The 23,914-nt window shown below is 45.6% G+C and overlaps 1 protein-coding gene across 2 annotated transcripts in view; it reads right to left on the bottom strand.

Annotated features, from left to right (window-relative positions):
• atp2a3 (ATPase sarcoplasmic/endoplasmic reticulum Ca2+ transporting 3) overlaps nucleotides 1–23,914 on the bottom strand; it is a 203,933-nt gene that overhangs the window by 53,151 nt on the left and 126,868 nt on the right. For both annotated transcript variants that reach the window (XM_087977553.1, XM_087977552.1), the window contains exons 9-11: nucleotides 20,173–20,261; nucleotides 11,109–11,211; nucleotides 3,232–3,363 (exon numbers count right to left, since the gene is read on the bottom strand). In XM_087977553.1, coding sequence (XP_087833679.1) covers nucleotides 3,232–3,363; nucleotides 11,109–11,211; nucleotides 20,173–20,261 — 324 coding nt within the window. The remainder of the gene's footprint in view (nucleotides 1–3,231; nucleotides 3,364–11,108; nucleotides 11,212–20,172; nucleotides 20,262–23,914) is intronic.

Below are 23,914 nucleotides of genomic sequence, written 5' to 3'. Positions count from 1 at the left end.
ACTTTCATGTTGTCTGTTAATCTGGTGACAGTACATTCTTTCCTCCTGGTCATTAGTTTATATTGGGAACAGTTGGTGTCCCAGCACTGATCCCTGTGGAATCTTAGCGGTTATAATTTGCCAACCTGAAAATAATCCCTTATCCCAACTCTGTTTCCTGTCTGTTGGCCCGTGACAGGAAACAATCAACTAGGGGAAAGTGAGGACTGCAGATGCTGGAGATCAGGGTCGAGAGTGTGGTGCTGGAAAAGCACAGCAGGGCAGGCAGCATCTGAGGAGCAGGAAAGTCGATGTTTTGGGCATAAGCCCTTCATCCTAATGAAGAGCTTAGTCCTGAAACGTCAATTCTCCTGCTCCTCAGATGCTGCCCGAGCTGCCGTGCTTTTCCAGCACCACACTCTCGACCCTGATCTCCAGCATCTGCAGTCCTCACTTTTCTCTAGTTTAGCGGTAGCACACTAGCCTCTCACTTGGAAGGTCATGGGTCCAAGAATTACCCAGAGACCGGAGCACCATCCAAAATCTAGGACAGCAATGTCTGCAGTATTACTGGTGGACTGCACTGTCTTTTGGCTGTGGTGTTAAACAAGATGTGTATAAACGGTCTCATGTTTGAAGAGGTGATGGCAGTCACAAAGGCTTGGCTAACAATCCTCCCGTCAACCAGCATCACCAGAGGATTCAAGATGGCGGCGGTCGGAATAGATCAGCTTTGGTGAGCTCTGCACCCCAACCCAGAGTAGTAATTTTTTTCCATCCCCTCATCTTTGTTTTTTTGGAAAAAGATAATTGTTAATTGGTAATACAACCATTATATTTGCCATTATAAGCGGCCCCTTATCAAGCTTATGAAATTGCAAATGCCCCAGGGGTTGGGAAGAGTGGGATCTCCTGGATGTCAGAAGATATCAATTGAGCTCCCTTCCATCTTTTGAGTGTGACTGGGCCTGTGGGGACTCGGCGTCGATATGGTTGGACGTTGAGGCCTCCCAGGCAAAGTGTGCTCTTCTTCACCTGTTATTTCTGGATAAAATGAGGATAGCTGTGGAACATTGCGGCAATCTAATAGTTACTAACACTGTCAAGGCACGGAGGGCAATGAGACAGATGGAGGGTAATATGTCTAAAACATCTTTCCATACTCCCATAGTTGGTCTACCAGGTTTCTGGCCAGGGACACTGGATCCTGGGTTTAAGTCCTGGGAGGGTAGGGGAGTCTCTTGTTTGGGTGACCTGTTTGAAGAGGAAATGTTAATACAATTTGATCAAATTACTCGTACGTATGGAGTATCGTGCAGGGACCTCACCTGTTTTTTTCAGGTCAGGGATTTTATCTGAAAAGAGACTATGCTTCTCTCTGAGGATTATAGATCTAATACAGAAAAGGCTAAGCTTCAGGCTAAGAGCACTCTTTCAGTGAGTACTCTCTATCATTTGTTGGGGGGAGATGACTGGCGTTCCTCGGGTGACATCGAGCAATTACAGAAGGTCTGGGAGAGAGAGTCGGGGGTGGAGATCTCTCCGGAAACTCGGGAAGACATTTTTGAGAATGCGAGGAAAACTTCAATATGTAATAGGACTCACACTATGCATTAAAGACTCTTCATTAGGGTCATCTGGCCCCAGATCGTCTTGTGAAATTTAAGCAGGGTGTGTCTTCAATGTGCCCCAAATGTAAAATAAATCCAGATACCCTCACGCGTTATTTACGGTCCAGTGACAGGCTGCCTACACACTGGAGCGCTGTGGCAGGAGTAATAAAGGGGATCTTGGGGACCAAAGTCAAGGTGGAGCCGGTTTCTCTTTGCTCCTGGGTTTGTTGAATTTATCTCCCTTAGATGTACATGGGAAAAAGCGTTTTAGCATCCTCACTTGTGTGAGGAAGAATATTCTTATGTGCCGAGTATCTGAGAACCCCCAGCGCTGTCAGGGTGGTATGAGTTAATTATGGAACACATTCCTTTGGACTTTCTTACAAACGTGGTGCACCAGGAAACAGACAATTTTTATAAAATGCAACAGCCCTTTTTGAATTATTTGGAAGTAGATCTGTCCGCCATTTTAATTAGGGCTTTTGCCTAGCCTTGGTGGTTTGGTTTAATAAGCCTAATGACCTGAGGGGAAAAATCTCAAGCAAGCGCGGGTTTAATGATCGATGATCTCTAAGGTTGAGAGGTGAGGTTGTGTTATGCGGAGTGGCATTATTTATTTATTTGTTGATGTGTACTGAGTGTCGTTGTGAGTTCTTTTGTACAGTAGTATGTAATTGGTTTATTGTTGGTGTTTTTGAGGTTATATTTTCATATTCCTGTAATTTTATAATTTTGTAAAGAAAATTGTTTTCAATAAAAATATTTTTTTAAAAACCCAGCATCACCAAAACAAGATTGTTTGGGTTGTCTCCCTCATTGGTATTTATTAGATCTTGCCGTGCACACGTGGATTTTGTTTGTCCAGAAAGATAGATGAGTGGAAGCATTTGCCAAGTATTTTGCTGGTTGTGAAGCCCTTTGGGCCTCCCTATGGAAAGGAATGGCACAATGGAAGTGGGCCAAGTCAGGAGGGGGTGTAAAGGGGCTCTCCCAGGAGTCTGCTATTAGCCTGGGGTTTTTTCAGCTCTGTCTGCTGAAGCTACAAATGAGCTGGTGGCTATGAAAATCCACTCCACTGGTCTACTGATCACTTGCCCTTTTATAATTAGTGGCTATTAGCCACCCTCCTGAGATTTAGTAGAAGATGGAGAGACAGTGGAACAGCAGTAATATTATTGGAGTAGTAATCCAGAAGGCTGGACTATTGTTCAAATCCCACCACTGTAGCTGATCAAATTCAAACTCATTTCAGAAACCTGGAATTCAAAGCTAGTCTCTGGGACGTTGACCATGAAATCATTACTGACCATCATAAAAACCCATCTTGATCATTAATATCCGAGAGAGAAGGAAATCCTCTATTCTTACCTAGTCTGGTTTATTTATGACTCCAGACCAACAGCAATGCAGTTGACTGCTCTATGAAATGGTTAAGTAAGTCATGCGGTATTAGGGTATGTAGGGCAAAAACTGGAATTGCCAATGACACGCACATCACATGGAAGAGTGAGAAAAATTCTGAATCCATTAGCTACACCTCTCAGCACCTCATAACTGAAAATATAAAGGCAACCGAATTGTTTGTCTACGTTACAAAACTGTGAAACAAATCACAGAGTTTACTGTAATGAATACTCACAGTGTTACAATAAGTGGCTCTTTCCACTTTGGTGAGACCGTGGAGGTCAGTGTTGAAAACGTTCATCTTTTCAACTAAACAGGTGAGGGCAGTTTCTGTAGCTTCACCAACCTTCTCATAAACCCCTTTAGCCTGGGAGGATTAAAAAAAAAAGACAGGATTAACAGTATGTCTCTAAGCAGATACAAACACAGGAATAATAGCAGGCCATTCAGCCCATCATTCAATATGATCGTGACTGATCAAACACTTCATTATCGTTTAGATCCCTGTCCTTAAAACCTTGGATACTACTGTTCATCAGAAATCCATCGACCTCTACCTCAAACAGACTCAAAAAAGGTAGCGTTTCCACAGTCCTCTGTGCAAAGAATCTAAAAAGGTTCACAACCCTGTGTAAAAAACAAAAAAATCCTCATCTCAGAACGATTTGTAATTATGTACAAATTTGCAATTTGTTTCAATCTTCGTTCAAAACTCCAGAGAATTCAGGCCCAGTTTGTTCAAGTTTTCTTCACAAGACAGTGCTGCCATCCTGGGAGCACGGCTGGTGAACCTTTGCTGCATTCCCTCTGCGACAATATTATCTTTGCTGAGATAAGGAGAGTAAACCTGTATACTGCACTCCAGGCACAGTCTAACCAAGCCTCTTTACAATTGGAGCCAGACCTCACCAGCCCTGAACTCAAAGCCTCTTGCACGACTAACATTCCATTCCATTAGCCTTCCGAATAGCTTTCTGCAATTAGTGTTCAGTAACCTGTCCCATCCTTTATAATGGATTCTAGCGTTTTCCCTATTATTGATGGCGTTGCCCATCACTCACTGGGTGGCACGGTGGCACAGTGGTTAGCACTGCTGCCTCACAGCGCCTGAGACCCGGGTTCAATTCCCGCCTCAGGCGACTGACTGTGTGGAGTTTGCACATTCTCCCCGTGTCTGCGTGGGTTTACTCCGGGTGCTCCGGTTTCCTCCCACAGTCACAAAGATGTGCAGGGTCAGGTGAATTGGCCATGCTAAATTGCCCGTAGTGTTACGTTAAAGGGGTAAATGTAGGGGTATGGGTGGGTTGCGCTTCGGCGGGTCGGTGTGGACTTGTTGGGCCGAAGGGCCTGTTTCCACACTGTAAAGTAATCTAATCTAATCTAATCACTAATGAGTATGATTGACCCCACTCCCAACCGAGGAAATCTCTTGTCACTGGTCATGGATTCTGGAGGTCCTTGTGTGGCTAATAGGGCCAATCTCCAACTATACATACAACAGGCATTTCCTGGAGGTGGAATTGGTCCTTGGCCTTGAGGGTGTTCACATTCCTTTCTCTGGATCCTTTTCCAGATTACCTCTTGCCAAGTTCTCAAAGAATTGCGTCCCTTCACAAAGGAGGCACCTGCAAGTCAGCTTCTTCTGACCATGGGTCTCCCACATATTGAGATCAATGTTGCATGTCTTGAGGGAAGACTTCAGGGAGTCTTTAAACTGCTTCATTTGTCCTCTGCTCATCCCAAAGTCTTCCTGGAGCTGGATGGAGATGACTTGCTTTGGCAGCGGGAACACAGGTATGACCGGCCCAGCAGAGTTAGTTTCGGATGCTCATCGGCTCAATGCTGGTGCTGTTGGCTCCTCCAGGGTCTTTGATATTAGTTCACCCGACTCCTAACCAATGCACAGAATCCATCACAAAAGCATTGATGGGATTTCTCCAGAGTCGTGAGGTGCTGTCAATAGATAGTCCAACTTTCAGAGCTATACAGAGTCGTCGAAAGGATGTCTGCCTTTATACACAAGGGTCTTAGTGACTACACGGACGTTACGGCCAAAGACTCTCATCCTTAGACATCTGAAGGTGGTGCTCACTGATTGGATGTGATGTTAAATCTTGACATCAATTTCAGCCTTTAAGGAGAGATGGTTCCCCAAAGGGGGGGGGGGGGGGAGAGAATGTTCCATGGCTGGGTGGATCTCTCCATTGATCTTAACGGTGGGATGGACTGGATCTTGACATGGGGTAGGGTTGATAAAAGATGCACGTCTTCCAGAGGTTCCTTGGTATGGCTCTGCCAAGGTGGTAACGTGAGGCTAGAAGATTCTTTTGGCAGCAAGCCTTCAACAGGAGCTTCCATAGCACTTCACGGAGTCAAAACGCCTTTGTCAGGTCGATGAAGTCATGTACAATGATAAGTATCATTCCTGGCTTATGTCTCGATTTTCACTGCTCAGCAACTCTAGGTCCACAGTTCTACAGTTTGCTTGGAAGCCACACTGGTTTTCAAGAAGGATTTCCTCAGACTGAAAGGTGCCTCGTAGGGATTTGGGTGATAATCTGCCCAACAATGGACAGTAGGATGATTCCTCAGTAGTTGCCACAGTCCACATTGTCTTCAAGAAAGCAGATACAGTGGTAATGGCAATACTCTCGAGGTCTGCAGGGATTTCTTCTTTGTTCCAGACTTTCAGGAACAGTCGATGGAGATGACAGTGAACTCTGTTCTTCTAAGTTTGAAAATTTCCACTGGAATCCCAACTACTCCTGCAGCTTGTCCATTACTCGTGTCTAATGGAGGTTTCCAACTTCTGCCACTCCAGTTGGGAGTCCAAGATCGTCATGGGTGGGAGTTGGGGAATTCCTCAAACTCACCCTCATCAATGATTGTATTGTGGGTTAGCAGTTCACTCCATCAGAGGCTGATGTTTTCTCTCTCTCTGAAAAGAGTATCATCTTTACTCCTCATCAGTTTGAGACCACAGGTGTTGGGTCCTTCTATTTCCTCGGTGTCAGTGAAAAAACCTCACATTGTTGTGCTCGTCAGCCAGGAGTTACAGATCCTTAGCTGTCTCAGTCCACACTGGTCCTTGATTTCTCTCATCCTTCTTTGTAAGTCTGCCTTTGCTGTTTGATGGGTTCTTCTCTTTGCCTTGCCAGTGATATTGTTTTATCAGGAACTGAGAGCTTTCCTCCTCTTGTTGGTGTGAGGACACTGATGTAAAGCTAACAGGTCTGTTGTTCCCTATTTCTCTCTCATTCCCTTTCTAAATAATGGGGTGCTATTTGCTACCTTCCAACCTACAGTAATCATTCCAGAATCTATCACTGATTATCGACCTCGCCAATCCCAATACTCTCGGATTAAAACTATCAGGTCCTAGAGATTTATCGACTTTCAAGTCCATTAATTGTTCCAGTATAATCTTCTTACTAACACCAGTCTCCACCTTCTTTTCCTTGTCTGTCCTAGCCACTTGGATCTCCACTGGGAGATTTCCGTTACCTTTCTCAGTGAAAACAGTCACAAAGTTATCATTCAGCATCTCTACCATTTCTCTGTTCCCTTTTATGTATTTCTCTTACTCTGCCTGTGATGGGCCCACATTTATTTTAGCCAGAAGTTTCCTTTTCATGTACCTATCTCAGTTTCTTGGTCCTCCATCTTGTATAGGTCCCACCTGCCCCACAATAGACCCAATTCTTCAGAAATGTGATGCTCTCCATCCTCCAGCAGTTCTCCAGCCACATTCACATGATCCTGTTGTTCTATGTTCCCTGGTACACAGCTCTGAGAATGGTTTTGAAATCACTGTTCAAGGTCATGCTTTTTCATTTCCTTATTAACTCTCCGCAGTCTGCCTTTAGGACCGCATCCCGCTCCCTACCTACATTGCTGGTCCCATTGCAGACCACAACCTCTGGCTGATCCCACCCCTCTGGAAGGATGTTCTGCAGCTACTCCATGGCACATTAGAGGCAGGGGACTTCCGACTGACCAGCCTGGTGATCGCCCATTTCCTCTCTTTCTGTGTGCAAAGTCACCCCTCCCTACACGTGCTGTAGTCCTCTTGGACGTACCATAGTGACACCAGCCACGACGTAAGGTCCAAAGTCCCAAGCACAAGCTCATGGAGCTGCCAACAATTCCCGTCCGGAGCCAATTCCAGTCAGCGTGTTGTGTCGGTGACACTTTGTATGCTGATGACATCGCACATATTGCCAGCTGTACACTCCATTTGGCCCTTCTGAAATTCCAAAACTCTAAAAGCCTATTAGTCACCCCAAGAATAAGTCTAGACTTTGAAAACCTAAGCTATTTCTCAGAACAAAAAGCCTAGAAATGCCAAATCTTCACATGTTTTCGATCAAATTGTAGAACTAAACGTAACAGGTTGGTATTCATTCAAATCTCATGATCTACTGGGGCAGAACGCTGGCTCAGTGATTAGCACTGCTGCCTCACAGCACCAGGGTCCCAGGTTCGATTCCAGCCTCGGGTGACTGTGTGGAGTTTGCACATTCTCCCCGTGTCTGCGTGGGTTTCCTCCGGGTGCTCCGGTTTCCTCCCACAGTCCAAAGATGTGCAGGTCAGGTGAATTGGTCATGTTAAATTGCCCGTAGAGTTAGGTGCATTAGTTAGGGGGAACGGGTCTGGGTGGGTTACTCTTCGGAGGGTCAGTGTGGACTAGTTGGGCGGAAGGGCCTGTTTCCACACTGTAGGGAATCTAATCTATTTCACAAAGATACTACACGGGTAAATGTCCCATATCAGATAGTGCAGAGGTTAGAATATGCACAAGTAATTCAATTTTAAAGTCATACTTAGATTTTTAACTGGTGCTTTGATTTCATTTATTTTAACAAAAACAATGACTGCAATTTGAGAAGTGGAGAAGAATAGATGTTTCATTGCAGTGCAGGCCAGGATACACTGCTGTGGTGTTATTGCCAGTGGAGGCAATTAATACTTTAAAATCTGACAACTTCCATTTATTGAGTGTCATGGAGTCATACAGTAAAACAGTACGGAAACAGACACTGCAGTCTAATTGGTCCACGCCAACCAGGTATCCCAAAATTTAACTAGTCCCATTTGCCTGCATTTGGTCCATATCCCTCTAAACCTTTCCTATTCGTACACCAATCCAAAATGTTTTTTTAAATGTTGTAATTGTACCTGCATCTACCACTGCCTCTGGCAGCTTGTTCCGCCTACACATCACCTTCTGTGTGAAAAAGTTACTCAAGCCCCTTTTAAATTTTTCCCCTCTGATCTGAAAGTTATGCCCTCTAGTTTGGACTTCCCTACCCTGGGAGAAAGGCCTTGACTATTCACCCCATCCATGCCCCTCAAGTTTTTATAAACTTCAATAAGGTAACCCCTGAGTCTCTGATGCTTCAGGGAAAGAAACCCTCTCCCTGTAGCTCAAACTCTCCAATCCTAGCAACATCCTTGTAAGTCTTTCCTGCACCCTTCCACGTTTAACATCCTTCCTAGAGCCGGGTAACCCGAGTTGTACACAGTATTTCGAAAGTGGCCTCACTAGTTACTGGAAACTTTCTAATGGAAGAAGAGCTCTAAAGGGTGACAATCACAAAATAATATTTTGGACAGGAAGGAACTACCTGGAACAGACTTTTATGACACGGCAGATTTGTGAGCGCTGTTAGAAAGAGAGACCGATTGGTTGGCAAGACAGCTCCTGCTGAGGTGTTGCCATGGACAGACCAATGGGGAAACCCAGGCTCCCCACACTCCCGGGCAATTCAAAACTGGCACTAGGTATCAGCATATTGCCTTAGTTTACAGAACATGGTCCTGGTGTCTGAATGTGGGTCACTACTAATGAGTCTAAATGCTGGAGGCTATCACTAAAGAAGAAAAAGTGAGAAATCAGGATGGAAAGGGGGCAGGTGCAGTATGGATTCAGGAAGGTCATGTTTGACAAATTCTCTGGAGTCCTTTGAGGATATAACAAGCACGGTGGATGGAGGGGAGCAGGTGGATGTTGTATATTGGATTTTCAGAAGACATTAGATAAGGTGCTGCATAAAAGTCTCATCCATAAGACAAGAATGCGTGGAGTTGCTGGGGATGTACAAGCATGGATAGAGGACTGGTTAACCAATAGAAAGCAGAGTTGGGATAAATGGGTGTTTCTCTGGTTGGAGATCAGTGGTGAACAGGGTGCCGCAGGGGTCAGTGTTGGGCCCACAACTGTTCATGATATATATATATATATATATATAAATGATTTGGAAGAGGAAACCGAGTGTAACATATCCAAGTTTGCTGATGACATTAAATTGAGTGGAAATGCAAACTGTGCAGAGGATGTGGAGGGTCTGCAGAGAGATTTAGTGAGTGGCCAAAGATCTGGCAGATGAGTACAATGTTGGGAAATGTGAGGTTATCCACTTTGGAAGTAAAAATTAAGTCAGAGTATTATTCAAATGGTGAATGATTGCAGCATGCTGTGGTGCAGAGGGTCTTAGGAGGCTCAAACATGAATCGCTAAGTCACAGGGGCAACAATGTGATCAGGAAGACAAACAGAATATTGGCTTTCATTGTTAGAGGGATTGAAGTTAAGAGCAGGGAGGTTCTGCTGCAATTGTACAAGATGTTAGTGAGGCCGCACCTGGAGTATTGTGCACAGTTCTGGTCTCCTTACTTGAGGAAGGATATACTGGCGTAGGAGGCAGTGCAGAGGAGGTTCGCCAGGTTGATTTCAGAGATTAGGGGGTTACCCTATGAGCAGAGGTTGAGCCGCCTGGGACTGTACTCATTAGAATTTAGAAGAATGAGAGGGGATCTTATAGAAAGATGTAAAATTATGAAAGGGACAGATAGGATGGAGGCGGGAAGTTATTTGTCTGGTAAGTGAGACTAGGACTAAGGGATATGGCCTCAATATTATGGAGAGCAGATTTAGGACAGAGATGAGGAGGAACCGCTTTCCCAGAGGGTAGTGAATCTATGGAATTCTCTGCCCAGGGAGGCAGTAGAAGCAGCTTCATGAAATATATTCAAGACACATTTGGATGGGTTTTTGCATGGTCCAGGAATTAAGGGTTATGGGGATAATGCAGGTCGGAGGAGCTGGGGTAATGGATAGATCAGCTCAATGGGCCGAATGATCTACTCCTGCTTCTATTACTATGAAATTATAAATGCATTGCAAATTCAACTGAATATTTTACATTGTTTGTTAGTGTGACCAACATGAAGAATACAATGGAATAATATGTATGGCAAAAAGAGGAGTGAAATAATATTAAGTAAATCTAAGAGATACGGAGGAGGAGTGTGAGAGAGAGTGTGTATGGCGACAGGCTGACCTTTGGGCTGTAAACTTCCACGTGTGTCAGAGCAGGTAGATAGGCAGGACAGCCTGGGTACAACACTGACAAAACCAAGGGAAAGACAGCAAAGAACAAAAAGCAGAAGTCAAGAAACTCTGTACAATAGTGGGTTAATAGCCTGCCAACAGGTCCTCAAATTCTCAACAAAGGATTCACTGCAGGGTGTGAGAAATACTTGTCACAGCTATAATAGAGTTCTCAGGATTTAAGGTCCATTTGGAGTGATGGATGCCATTTGACACTACACTGTAAAGAAAAAAAAAAGTGAGCATTTTTCTTTGATTCATACAACCACAAACACACAGCCCCCACCAGTGAAACACATATCCCATTTGGCCTGTCACAGTCACACACACAGCCTGCTAATTAAACACACATTCTTACCCTCTTTTACAGCCCAACAATTGCTACACCGTACTCATGTACACACCTTCACACCCTCTCAATGACACACACTGTACCCCACACAATCCCAAGACTCATTCACGGATGTGCGCACACACATGCATTAACAGTCACCAAACTCAGGGCCACAAACACTCCACTGTACCCACCTAACAACGGGCTTCAAATACAACAAAGCAGACTTTTAGAGGGGTGATCAAAACAGTGAAACTTATGAGCACTGAGTCAGTTCTAGGATAGTTTAGTGCTTTTGTGAACAATGCAGATGAAGCCCTTAGCAAGTGTTTCTTTTTCAGAAATGAATCAGAAGGTTGTCACTAAAACAGATATAGATGACTGACCTCATTGAAGTCCAAGGAAGAATCATTACACAGTGCACAGATGGTAGCCAGCTCCACTAGCCCACTGTAGTTACTGGGCTGGATAGGTTTGTCTCCCATTAATCTGCAAAGAACAAAAATGTTTTCATTCAAATCAGCACCATCTCAAACTGTTTCACACAATAAATTGCTTAAATTTGGATTCATTTTTAGGGTGTCACAGTGGTTCAGTGGTTAGCACTGCTGCCTCACAGCGCCAAGCACTGCTGCCTCACAGCGCCAGAGACCTGGGTTCAATTCCTGCCTCAGGAAACTGTCTGTGTGGAGTTTGCACGTTCTCCCAGTGTCTGTGTGGGTTTGCTCCGGTTTCCTCCCACAGTCCAAAGATGTGCAGGTCAGGTGAACTGGCCATGTTAAATTGCCCGTAGTGTTAGCTGAAGGAGTAAATATAGGGGAATGGGTCTGGGTGGGTTGTGCTTCGGCGGGTCGGTGTGAACTTGTTGGGCCGAAGGGCCTGTTTCCACACTAAATAATCTAATGAAATCTAATCTAAAACACTGGAAATAACAGCAGCATGGAGCGTGGCTTAAAGGAGGACAAGACGCAGCCTTCCTGGTTCCAGGGTTTTCAGGGGAACATCAGAGGGAGGCAAAAGCGGTCTGGCTGTATGATTTGTCAAAGCAATTATAGTTGGAGCAGGCAAAACATAGACCACCAAGAACAGATGGGTTTGCAGGGAAGAACAAAAAGCACCAATCCCACTGCTCGGAGATGGTCTGGCGAAACCTGCCAAACAGAGAGGCAGAGTTAATGTTTCTGCACCGCGAACCTGCAGCACAAGCAGCAAAGGATAGAGACACAAGTGGTTTCGAGCAAAGGGCAGAAGAAGATCACAGATGGAGAGGGGGCAGGAGAGACAGAAAGGCAGAAACGGGAGTCCTCGAGAGCCAATGGGAAGGTGGTCGGGAAGGGAATGTAACAAAGCGTGTGACCAGTGTAGGTGTAGCTAAAAGTCTCAATTGGGAAAAAGCCATTGCACAAAGTTGTGATGTGGGACAGTCAGAACTTTCACTGCAAGAAGCTAGAGTGAGAGCGCAAACACAGGAGAGCGCGAGAGAGCGCGAGAGAGCGCGAGAGCGCGAGAGAGCGAGAGAGCGCGAGAGAGCGAGAGAGCGCGAGAGAGCGAGAGAGCGCGAGAGAGCGAGAGAGCGCGAGAGAGCGAGAGAGCGCGAGAGAGCGAGAGAGCGAGCGAGAGCGACTCATGGAAGTCACTCATGGTACATTATACATTAATCTAAATTGCTTTTCATATTTGTTGCTAGGGAAGAAATTACCAAAGCAACCATTTATCCAATGCAAGATTACGTAGATTTCAGAGACATGCACTTCCTTATTATTGAGGATGCCCAGATTCACCCATTTAGCTGTATATAGTCCTCAAGTCATAAATGGGAGGGAGTGGCGATTGGTGACCGAGGCTGTAGGGTGATATCTTTCCCCATACTACTACTCTCTCATTCATTATCAATCATTGAGTTATTTGGGCGAGCATTTGAATATCTGGGAACCGTTACCATCGGAGCACTGAAAGTCACATGGGGCAAGAACAATTGTACCATTCTTGTGGACATTGTGTCTTTTTACACAAACAATGTGCAAGCTCCAAATACACTTGCTGGCTTTGGTGGAAACGTCATTCAGCCGAATACAAGTACATCAGTTTTTACTCCCATAGCCCTTTGGAGACGCGATTTCTGGTGTGTCCTGGAATCATTGTTTGTGGATCATGAACTGGTCATTGGCAAGCTGCATCAGCATGAACAATGAGACTTTGGGGGTCAGTTTAGCTCAGTTGGCTGGACAGTTGGCTTGTGAAGCAGTGTGATATCAATAGCATGGGGTCAATCCCCACACTAGGTGAGTTAACCATGAAGGATTCTCATTTTCAGACTCCTCCCTTACCTGAGGTGGCCCTCAGCTTAAAATCACCACCAGCCATTTTCTCTAAAGGGAGAGCAGCCCTATGGTCTGGTAAGACCATTCCTAATGAAGGGCTTTTGCCCGAAACGTCGATTTTCCTGCTCCTTGGATGCTGCCTGACCTGCTATGCTTTTCCAGCACCACTCTAATCTAAACTCTGGTTTCTAGCATCTTCAGTCCTCACTTTTGCCCGGTAAGACTATGACAACTTGACCTTGACAATGAACCATTGTGTGGTGGCCAGCACTTCTCTACACAACACCCAAGCATGAACATTTGACAGCTCATCTGGTTCACATCCAAGCGCCAATACCATCCACCCACTGGGCTCTAGTTCTTCAGACAGAGTGACAAACAGCAAGAGCTGGTGCCAACAGCGCCAATGTTTCTTTGTGCTCTTTGCTGACTGATTTCACTCTCATGTCCCAGACAGAGCACTTACAAAATCACATCCTGAAATCAGTGAAACCCAATGGGAGAACATCATGACCAAAATAATCCAAGATACAATGTGTGCACGCTGTTTCCTCTTCCTCTTTGAGAGTAGAGCATTATCCTTGCTGACTGCTGATGCATTACACAGACTGCAGTATCCAAGCTGTTTATGACCATATGATTGTTGGACCTAGCTGCAATCACACAGAAGCTGTGACCCTCCTTGATTTGAGAACAGTATTGGGATTGGTACCACCTCCAGATCTGCTGTATGGTCATTGTGATAAACTGCAGGACCCTCCCTTCCTATACAATCATGACCATCAATGATCTCTTTGCAGGCTTGCCTCGTCTGTCACGGAGGGTTGGAGTTGATTGGTGTTGACGCTGCAAGGTTGAAATCATGTTCGCTGCTCTGGGGATTTTCAAGAAAGGAAATTTGACATTTATATTTGTCAAACTGGGTCTCCACCTTTTCCCACTCTTGCTCCTGTTAGTCTTGTACCTGTCCCGAACAAAGTGGATCGTTCCTGTCCAAATGTTAACTACAATTCCATACGGAATGCCAGCGCATGCCATAGTCATGTCCTACTATGGAGGTCCCATCAATGGAAGGAGATCGATAAACTCACCACTCAAAACAAAACTACAAGAGTTTTGCTTTATTGTATTGATGAGGAATCCACCATGATTACAGGCAGGAATAACATTCCCAACCTATGAACCAGCATCTCATTGGTGTTCACTTTTGTCAATGCCCCAAAATCTCTCGGTCTGGTTAATCTGCTGTTACAACTACCTCTCCGACATCTACTTTTTGACCATAGATTTTCCTTGATGTCTTCAGCTTCTTGTCAGAAGTGACTGTAAGAACAAGCTGTCAAGAGTTATAAATACTTTCTTCTCCCTTTCTCTTGGCCTCTAAGGCCCTTGACTACATGAGGGGCATGGATAGGGTAAATAGACAAGGTCTTTTCCCTGGGGTGGGGGAATCCAGAACTAGACCTGTTGCAATCAGATAAAGCAATGCTGTCGGTCTTTGAGACTGGTACCTCTAGGTCTTTGCCCAATGCCAGAGAGAAATTACAATCTGAAGCTCCTCCTTGTGAAACATACATTTCTGCAACAGTGATATCTTCTGGGCCTTCCTGTGAATTCTCTGGTCTATTGCTACACCAAGGAGAAAGTGAGGATTGCAGATGCTGGAGATCAGAGTCAAAAAGTGTGGCCCGAAACATCAACTCCCTTGCTCCTCAGATGCTGCCTGACCTGCTGTGCTTTTCCAGCACCACACTTATTGACTATTGCTCCATCAATCCTGCCCAGTTTGCGGTTGCAACGTCAGCACTTCATTGCAAGACTGTGTTCACAGTACTGATTTCAGCCAGGTTGGCATCAATTATAGGGAGGAAGCTAATCCCTCTTGGGTTTCATACAATTTGTACTAAAAGTTTCCACAAACCACTGTTTGAAAATGGGAACGCGATTGTTTTTGGTATGAAAATTGATCTCCCAATACATGATTGTACAAATTCAACACACCCCTACTGGGGGGACTGTCGCAACTCCCCACAATATGTTAGTTTGTGTGAAAGGCTGGAGAGGGAACATGATTTCTGTATAATTGTGGGCAGGAGTGTTCATTCTTGCATAGTTAGTATAGAGCAACAACAGAAAACAAGCCAATAAAGCTCAGCTAAGCATCAAACTCTAACCACTTACTGAGCCCTAGTACATCTGATGGTTACCCAGCACTGAAGAAGATATCACAGACAGACAGTCAATGTTATGGATAGCAGATCTAATACAGGCTCTTTATTAGATAGTGAGGCTTAAAACAAGTGCTGATATATTAACATTGGTGCTAGAGAGAGTTTATGGTAAGGCACTGCACACACATTAACCTAACTGGGCTGTAGCATGTATTATCACAACATACCACTTTGTTTCAAGCAGCGACTGAAAAAGGGGGGCAGCTCACAGCACCTCGTTGAAAAGATAGAAAAGGTTGTATTTCGAAAAGAGAGTAGACTCTGCCCAGGACTGAACGGTCCATACATCAAACGTTAACTCCCCTACTCTCTCCAGAGATGCTGCCTCATCTGCTGAGTGCTGCCAACAATTTACTTTGTAACTGCAGATTTCCAGTATGTGTGGCACTTTGCTTATTTTTTTTCCACCTGTCCTGTCAAATGATGCAAGAATCTTACATAAACAGCATCAGAAGTAATGTTGGTGAGTCATGAGATGTCAGAACACAGCAACACCAAGAGGAGGAGTGGGTTGGAAAGTTAAATCAGGTGTGTTTTTTTTAAAATCTGGTTATAAGGAAAGAAAAAGATGAAACAATTTAGAATGAGAGAAAAAGAGAGAGAGAGACACACAGACACACACACAGAGAGAGAGAGAGAGAGAGAGAGAGAGAGAGAAGAAGAGAAATAGAAAAATGAGAGAACAATAATGGGAGAGGGGGCAGAACAGGGCAAGAAACAGCATAGGAAGGGAAGAAGGGATATAGAATGAGAGTGAAATCAGAAATGAGAGAGAAAGAAATAACATGTACGAGAGAAAGCACAAGTGAGAATGAAAAAGCAGACGGGTCAGGAATGAACAAAGGCAGGATAATAACAAGACTGAAAGGAGGAAAGAAGAATTAAGGATGTGAAAGGGCAAGAGGTAGAGAAGCAGGTAGAGGGACGGCTGGAAAATGGGAAGCCTTCAGAAATGGGATAACGAGAGTCCAGAGAAAGTGTATTCCTGTCAGGGTGAAAGGGAAGGCTGATAGGTATAGGGAATGCTGGATGACTAAAGAAATTGAGGGTTGGGTTAAGAAAAAGAAGGAAGCATATGTCAGGTATAGACAGGATAGATCGAGTGAATCCTTAGAAGAGTATAAAGGCAGTAGGAGTATACTTAAGAGGGAAATCGGGAGGGCAAAACGGGGACATGAGACAGCTTTGGCAATTAGAGTTAATGAGAATCCAAAGGATTTTTACAAATACATTAAGGACAAAAGGGTAACAAGGGAGAGAATAGGACCCCTCAAAGATCAGCAAAGCGGCCTTTGTGTGGAGCAGCAGGGGATGGGACAGATACTAAACGAGTATTTTGCATCAGTATTTACTGTGGAAAAGGATATGGAAGATATAGAATGTAGGGAAATAGATGGCGACATCTTGCAAAATGTCCATTTTACAGGGGAGGAAGTGCTGGATGCCTTGAAACGCATAGAAGTGAATAAATCCCCAGGACCTGATCAGGTGTATCCTAGAACTCTGTGGGAAGTTAGGGAAGTGAGATATTTGTGTCATCGATAGTCACGGGTGAGGTGCCAGAAGACTGGAGGTTGGCAAACGTGGTGCCACTGTTTAAGAAGAGTGGTAAAGACAAGCCAGGGAACTATAGACCAGTGAGCCTGACGTCAGTGGTGGGCAAGTTGTTGGAGGGAAGGACTGATTCGGGATAGTCATCATGGCTGTGTGTGTGTGAAATCACATCTCTCAAACTTGATTGAGTTTTTTGAAGTAGCATGGAATACAGGCAGATGGAGTTTAATTCAGATAAATGTGAGGCGCTGCATTTTGGGAAAGCAAATCTTAGTAGGACGTATACACTTCATGGTAAGGTCCGAGGGAGTGTTGCTGAACAAAGGGACCTTGGAGTGCAGGTTCATAGCTCCTTGAAAGTGGAGTCGCAGGTAGATAGGATAGTGAAGGCGGCGTTTGGTATGCTTTCCTTTATTGGTCAGAGTACTGAGTACAGGAGTTGGGAGGTCATGCTGCGGCTGTACAGGACATTGGTTAGGCCACTGTTGGAATATTGCATACAATTCTGGTCTCCTTCCTATTGGAAGGATGTTGTGAAACTTGAAAGGGTTCAGAAAAGATTTACAAAGATGTTGCCAGGGTTGGAGGATCTGAGCTACAGGGAGAGGCTGAACAGGCTGGGGCTGTTTTCCCTGGAGCGTTGGAGGCTGAGGGATGACCTTATAGTGGTTTATAAAATTATGAGGGGCATGGATAGGGTAAATGGACAAGGTCTTTTCTCTGGGGTGGGGGACTCCAGAACTAGAGGGCATAGGTTTAGGGTGAGAGGGGAAAGATACAAGAGAGATCTAAGGGGCAACTTTTTCACACAAAGGGTGGTACGGGTATGGAATGAGCTGCCAGAGGAAGTGGTGGAGGCTGGTATGATTGCAACATTTGAAAGGCATTTGGATGGGTATATGAATAGGAAGGGTTTGGAGGGATATGGGCCGGGTGCTGGCAGGTGGGACTAGATTGGGTTGGGATATCTGGTCGGCATGGACGGGTCGGACCGAAGGGTCTGTTTCTGTGCTGTACATCTCTATGACTCAAATTTATTTCCCCCCCCCCAGAGATTCCATAAATCAAACAATGGCTAAAAACTCTCAGCATCAAATGAGTCTAGTTGATGACAGCTGTATTAAACATGCCTGTTAGACAGCATCTGAACACCTCCTGAGGATTCAGAGTGTGCAGCATTGCATAAAGATGGTTGTAACATTTTATCTTCTGAGGTTTCTCTGTTCAAACAAAGACTGCAACATTTGTAAGTGAGACTGAAGACGCTGAGTGGACCCTGACCCCAGAGCCCGATACCAGGTGACCAGAATGGAGGCAAGCAGGTTGACCCGATGGATAACCCATCTCATCATTGCAGAGTGAGAAGCACGTAATTTGGATACAGAGTTTAGCAACACATCAGATCCATAGTGAGCAAACACCTAGTCTGGGGGAAAACAAACCACAAAAGTCTTTTAATTACTTCTCTGTTTGAGTTAATGAAGTTGAAGGGGAAGCAAGAGAAGATATAAATTGTTCTAAAGTATATTTTCTTTTAACATTGGGGAGAAAGTGAGGTCTGCAGATGCTGGAGATCAGAGCTGAAAATGTGTTGCTGGAAAAGCGCTGGTCAGGCAGCATCCAAGGAACAGGAGAATCGACGTTTCGGGCATAAGCCCTTCTTCAGGGCTTATGCCCGAAACGTCGATTCTCCTGTTCCCTGGATGCTGCCTGACCTGCTGCGCTTTTCCAGCAACACATTTTCAGCTTTTAACATTGAAGCTGCCAGAGCGATTGCGCGGAAATCGGACACATATCTTTAGATCAATTTTCTTTCTGACTTTAACACGCCCTCACAGCCATCTCTCACTTTGCATGGCAAGTCGCAATGGCAGCACTCGAATTCCTGACACACACTGTGAACGGGTCCCTCTTCATCCTGAAGCAAAATAGTAAGCATGATTCTACGTTGCATCTGCTACGTGTCGGAGAGCCACATCGCCCCAGTCTGAATTCCCCCATGCCCCTGTGCCAGGTTCATGAACAGAAATGGCTGGCACGAAGCCCACTACCTGCTCAAACCTTCCCCAGCCAGGATTCTACCAGCTACAAGGGAGGGGTCTGCAAGCCCCTGGGCGAGTTGGGATTGAACCAGTCCAGGGAGAGGCCCACAGCACATTGTTAACTCAACGGCTCTCACTGAGAGGGCATTGAGGGGGACCTCCTTAACAGATCTCCAGGCACATTGGAGGGAACCCTTTTCAGGTCACTTCCCCATCCACTCCTAGTCACTCAGCCCCAGTTGCCTACCCTCAGTAGTTGCCACAGTCCTCATTGTCTTCAAGAAAGCAGATACAGTGGTAATGGCAATACTCTGGAGATCTGCGGGGATTTCTTCTTTGTTCCAGACTTTCAGGAACAGTCGATGGAGATGACAGTGAACTCTGCTCTTCCAAGTTTGAAAATTTCCACTGGAATCCCAACTACTCCTGCAGCTTGTCCATTACTCGTCCCTCCTCCTTTACCGTACACGCAGGCTCTGGCTCCCTCAGTATTGGGGATTGCTACACTCCCAGCAAGGGCCACCCTTTGAGTTTCAAATGAGTGTACGGCAAATGATCAAAACAGGTGGAACAGGGTGTTGCCTGGGTGTTGGGAGCTGGGGGAAAGCGACCCTGCCCCACATTACAGTAGACTGGTGCATGCAGCAGGTTAGGGACAGCGTTAAGGCCTTGTCATCAACTAAATCCTTCATTAAACTGCCCTCCAGCCACAGTCTGCAGACATAACCAAATCAATCAATCAATTTCACCACCTCCCACCACTTACCCATAGGTCACATCCCACCCAATTCCTCCTCCTACAGCCCATCCAATGCCCTGCACTCAACGTTCTGTGAAAGATTACTTCTGCATGATACGGTTTAGCACTGCTGCCTCACAGCATCAGGGACCCGGGTTCAATTCCCGACTCAGGCGACTGACTGTGTGGAGTTTGCACGTTCTCCCAGTGTCTGCGTGGGTTTCCTCCAGGTGCTCCGGTTTCCTCCCACAGTCCAAAATTGTGCAGGTCAGGTGAACTGACCATAGTTTAGGTGCATTCGTCAGAGGAAAATGGGTCTGGATGGGTTACTCATCGGAGGGTCAGTGTGGACTTGTTGGGCCGAAGGGCCTGTTTCCACACTGTAGGGAATTTAATCTAATCTAATCCAACGCCCAGCCAATGGCAATAGCATGGAGTGTTCAGATGAGCTGATGCATTTGCCACGAGGTGGCTACAGTGCACTCTTCCAGACAGAGTTCCCAGTGGTCATCATTAAAAGCGCTGCAGCTTTAGATTTCTGTTTTAAAAAAAAGAGTACTCACACTTGTCCCTCTGGAGCGTAGGTGGATCCAGTGATGTTGAACTCATGGAGTTTGCAGTTATCTCCCACCACTGAATCAATGATGAACATCTACATGGGAGGGAGATTAAATTCAAGTTAAAAATTGCAAGTTCCTCCTGTTTCCCCAAAGAACACCATTCTTAAGTGATCCTCACTGACACTATTTAAAATTTTGATACATATCCTGCGTCATATATTCTTCCTGCAGCAAGCCCCCTCCCCACCCCCACTTTGTTCTGTCATCGTCCAGACTCCAGAATGTGGAGTGCACAAGGTGGTATAGAAGACATAAAGGCCATCCAGCCCATCAGCAAGACCCTCCTGCAGAAACTTTGTAAATTATTTCTGATTCACAAGGAAAAGTTAATACAAAACCATTTGCTAATTATCCCATATTCAACTCTGCTGTCCCTGCCTGACTCACAGACCTGCCCCACTGTGGATGTTTGTAATCCTAGAATCCCTACAGCGTGGAAGCAGCCCATTAGGCCCATCGAGTCCATACCATCCCTCCAAAGAACATCCCACGCTATTGTCCTCACTCAGTGCCTCAACTGTATGTCAAAACTCACATTTCAGTGTAGGATGAGGCCATACAGCCCATCCAGTCTGCACCAGTCCTCCAAAGAGGATCTCGTGCAGACCCAGCCCTCCAACCTATCGCTGTAACCTTGCATTGCCCATGGTTAATCCACCTAGCCTACACATCCCTGGACACTATGGGCATTTTACCACGTTCAGTCCACATGACCTCCTCACCTTTGGACTGTGGGAGGAAACCGGAGCACCCGGAAGAAATCCACGCAGGCACAGGGAGAATATGCAAACTCTACACAGACAGTCCCCCGAGGCTGGAATCGAACCCAGGTCCCTGGTGCCACCCAATATGCTGCCCAGATGACCAAACCCAGGAACAATACCACTGCTCAGAATTTCCCCTAGTCCCTTCAAGTACAACACTGTTTTCAGCGGTGTTCTACTGAAAGCCAAGTGTTGGCACGCTGCTGCTGCTGCTAAGGAGTACTTAAAGGTTCTGGGTGTGGGTGTTTTGGGCAGGACTTCAGAAAATTAGAAAATTCTGCCTTTCCCTCAAGAATGTTGTAGTTGTAAAGGCAGAAGGGTTTGTTTTGGTGGGCGATTTATACCTCATGGTAAAAGCAACAGTCTGCACTCTGATGAGCAATCATGAATTTAGCTCACTTGCTCAGGCAATCGTAGGCTTTCTATTCTCTCTCTACTGTTGTACGGAACGCCATGTACCAACATAAGCATAAAGGCAATACTTTCTGATATGTGAGCAAGAATCTCATTCCTCAGCTTAAAACGATCAGGGCTAAAGAAATGGCTTGTGAACGGTGTATGGAACTGCTCAATCTGATTTCCTGCTTGCTGGGATTTGCACTTTGTAGAGATTTTGGTGTGGGAACTCACTTCCTTTTGCAAAATAGATTTCACAGATTAGTTCTTGACATGGATAACATTGGGGCTAGGGAAATATGCTCAGGTGAAAACAAGAAAAGACCTTCATCCACTCAACTGCTGTAATGTAGGAAACCTGTAGCTGAATTTCCAGAGATGCACAGAGCAAAAGGGAGAAACACGAGAAGGAGATCACTCAGGGTCAAGTCTGCCCCGCCCTTCAGTAACCGCGTGGCTGAGCTTGGGTTAAGACTTTTACCGCTTAGTCCCCAGATCCCCGAATTCCCTGCGAGATCTCAACTCTGCCCACCAAGGTCAGGTCAGTCACAAGGGCCCAGTTGAGGACGACTAGCTATAAGGAGGCAATTGAAGTGAATGACTATTTACAATGTCACCCAAGCTGACCTGTTCCAATATTTACTGGATTACCACCACTAATGGCACCTCTACTGCTGTCAGAGAACCACCACCCTCTGATGGTAACCTCCATCACTGCATCATTTAAAGCTGTTGTGATGGTGTCTGTCCATAATCAACTCATGGAGTTCCTATTTCAAATCTTTTCAAACGACTTGGTCAACTTTGGAGTGATCGTACACTCTGGTTTTCAAAAACCTCTCGCGTCTCTCGGAGTGACTGTTTCAACCGCACTTCAGATCCTTTTAACAAAATCCATCAGATTGGCTGACAAAGAACAGCACTGTATGTGTAGTAGGGGCAAGGAGCCCCTGTGTAAGGATTTGGTTGCCTGCCTATCAATGTCAAAACTTGTTCAGGTGATTCCAGCTTCAAAGCTATTGCTAAATGACAATGACAAAAACAAGGAAGGGAAAATTTATCTGATCTTCTCGCAATCTCAAGGTGTCGAGACACACTGCCTGGCATCAACCTAAGCAGTGGAAAAAAAAACCAACAGCTCCATAACCCGGTCAACCCTGCAAAGCCTTATCAACATTTGGGGACTAATGCCAAAACGAGCAGAGATGTCTCACAGAGCAGTCAAGCAACAGCCTGACATTGTCATACTCATGGAATGGTACCTTACAGACCTTATGCCCCAGGCACCGCCATCACCATCCCTGGATATGTCCTGTCCCACTGGCAGGACCGACTCAAAGGTGACAGCACCTTTGTGTATACAGTCGGGAGGGAGAATCTGGGAGAACAAGACTGACTCCAGACTCCGTAAAGGTACAGATCAAGCTAAATATGGGCAGGAAACAGAGGGCTGAAGGGCCTGTTCTGCGCTGTTTATATATAGAAATCTCATGTCGATTACCAGGTGTGAGCCTTCAATAATTCGGCAGCACCGTTACGGACCTTGGGAAGGTAGTGGTGAGCTGCCTTCGCGAACCACTGCCGTCCATATGGTGTATGGACACCTGGACTGCTTTTCGGGAGCAAGTTCCAGGATTTCGGCAATCAGGGACACTGAAGGAATGACGATGGATTTCCAGGTCAGGGTGGTGGTGAAACGCTTGTCGGGGAACTGGTTTTCCCATGCATCTGCTGCTCCTATCCTTTCAGATGGGTTTGGAAGGTGCTGTCTAAGGAGCCTTGGTGAATTCTTGTCGTGCATATTGTAGATGGTACACACTGCTACTCTGCCTCATTGATGGAGTCAATGTCGAAGGTAGGGGATGTGGTACCTATTAAGTGGGCTGCTTTGTCCTGGATGGTGTCAAACTTCTTGAATGTTGCTGGAGCTGCCCCCATCCAGGCAAGTGGGGATTATTCCATCACATTCCTGACTTCTGCCCTTCAGGATCATGGACAGGCTTTGGGAAGTCAGGAAGAGTTGCTCACCACAGGATTCCTAGCTCCTGACCTGTTCTTGCAAGCCACAGTGTTTATATAGCTAGCCCCAGTTCCTGATTGGCTCATAACAGAGATAAATGAGTGTCGTAGTACCTAACTAATATCACCAACAGGCAGAAAGTCCTATACTTTTAGATTTGCACGGGGAACTTAAAGAAGTTCCCAAAAGAAAGTTCCTGAAAGAAATAAGTCCAATTCCTGATGAAGGGCTTAGGCCCGAAACGTCGATTCTCCTGCTCCTTGGATGCTGCCTGACCTGCGCCGCTTTCCCAGCGAGGACTGAAGGTGAGCTCAAGCTGATGATTTCTAATCCACATTCCTGCATTAGCTGGTACATACAGCCTGTAAACGCACAGTTTGAAACATTCAGAAGACTAACTGCTGGCCCCAAATTGATTTTGCTTGACCTGCTGCTAGCTGAACCACACCATGTAATTTACCCAAAACTGGAGAGCTAACTGTGAAGGGAACCCAAGCCATGGGGC

Source organism: Chiloscyllium plagiosum, unplaced genomic scaffold, assembly GCF_037043375.1.
Source record: "Chiloscyllium plagiosum isolate Xiang-an unplaced genomic scaffold, Cpla_swu_hap1 HiC_scaffold_31, whole genome shotgun sequence".
NCBI classification, from domain to species: Eukaryota; Metazoa; Chordata; class Chondrichthyes; order Orectolobiformes; family Hemiscylliidae; genus Chiloscyllium; species Chiloscyllium plagiosum.
This window is presented reverse-complemented; position numbering and strand designations above follow the sequence as displayed.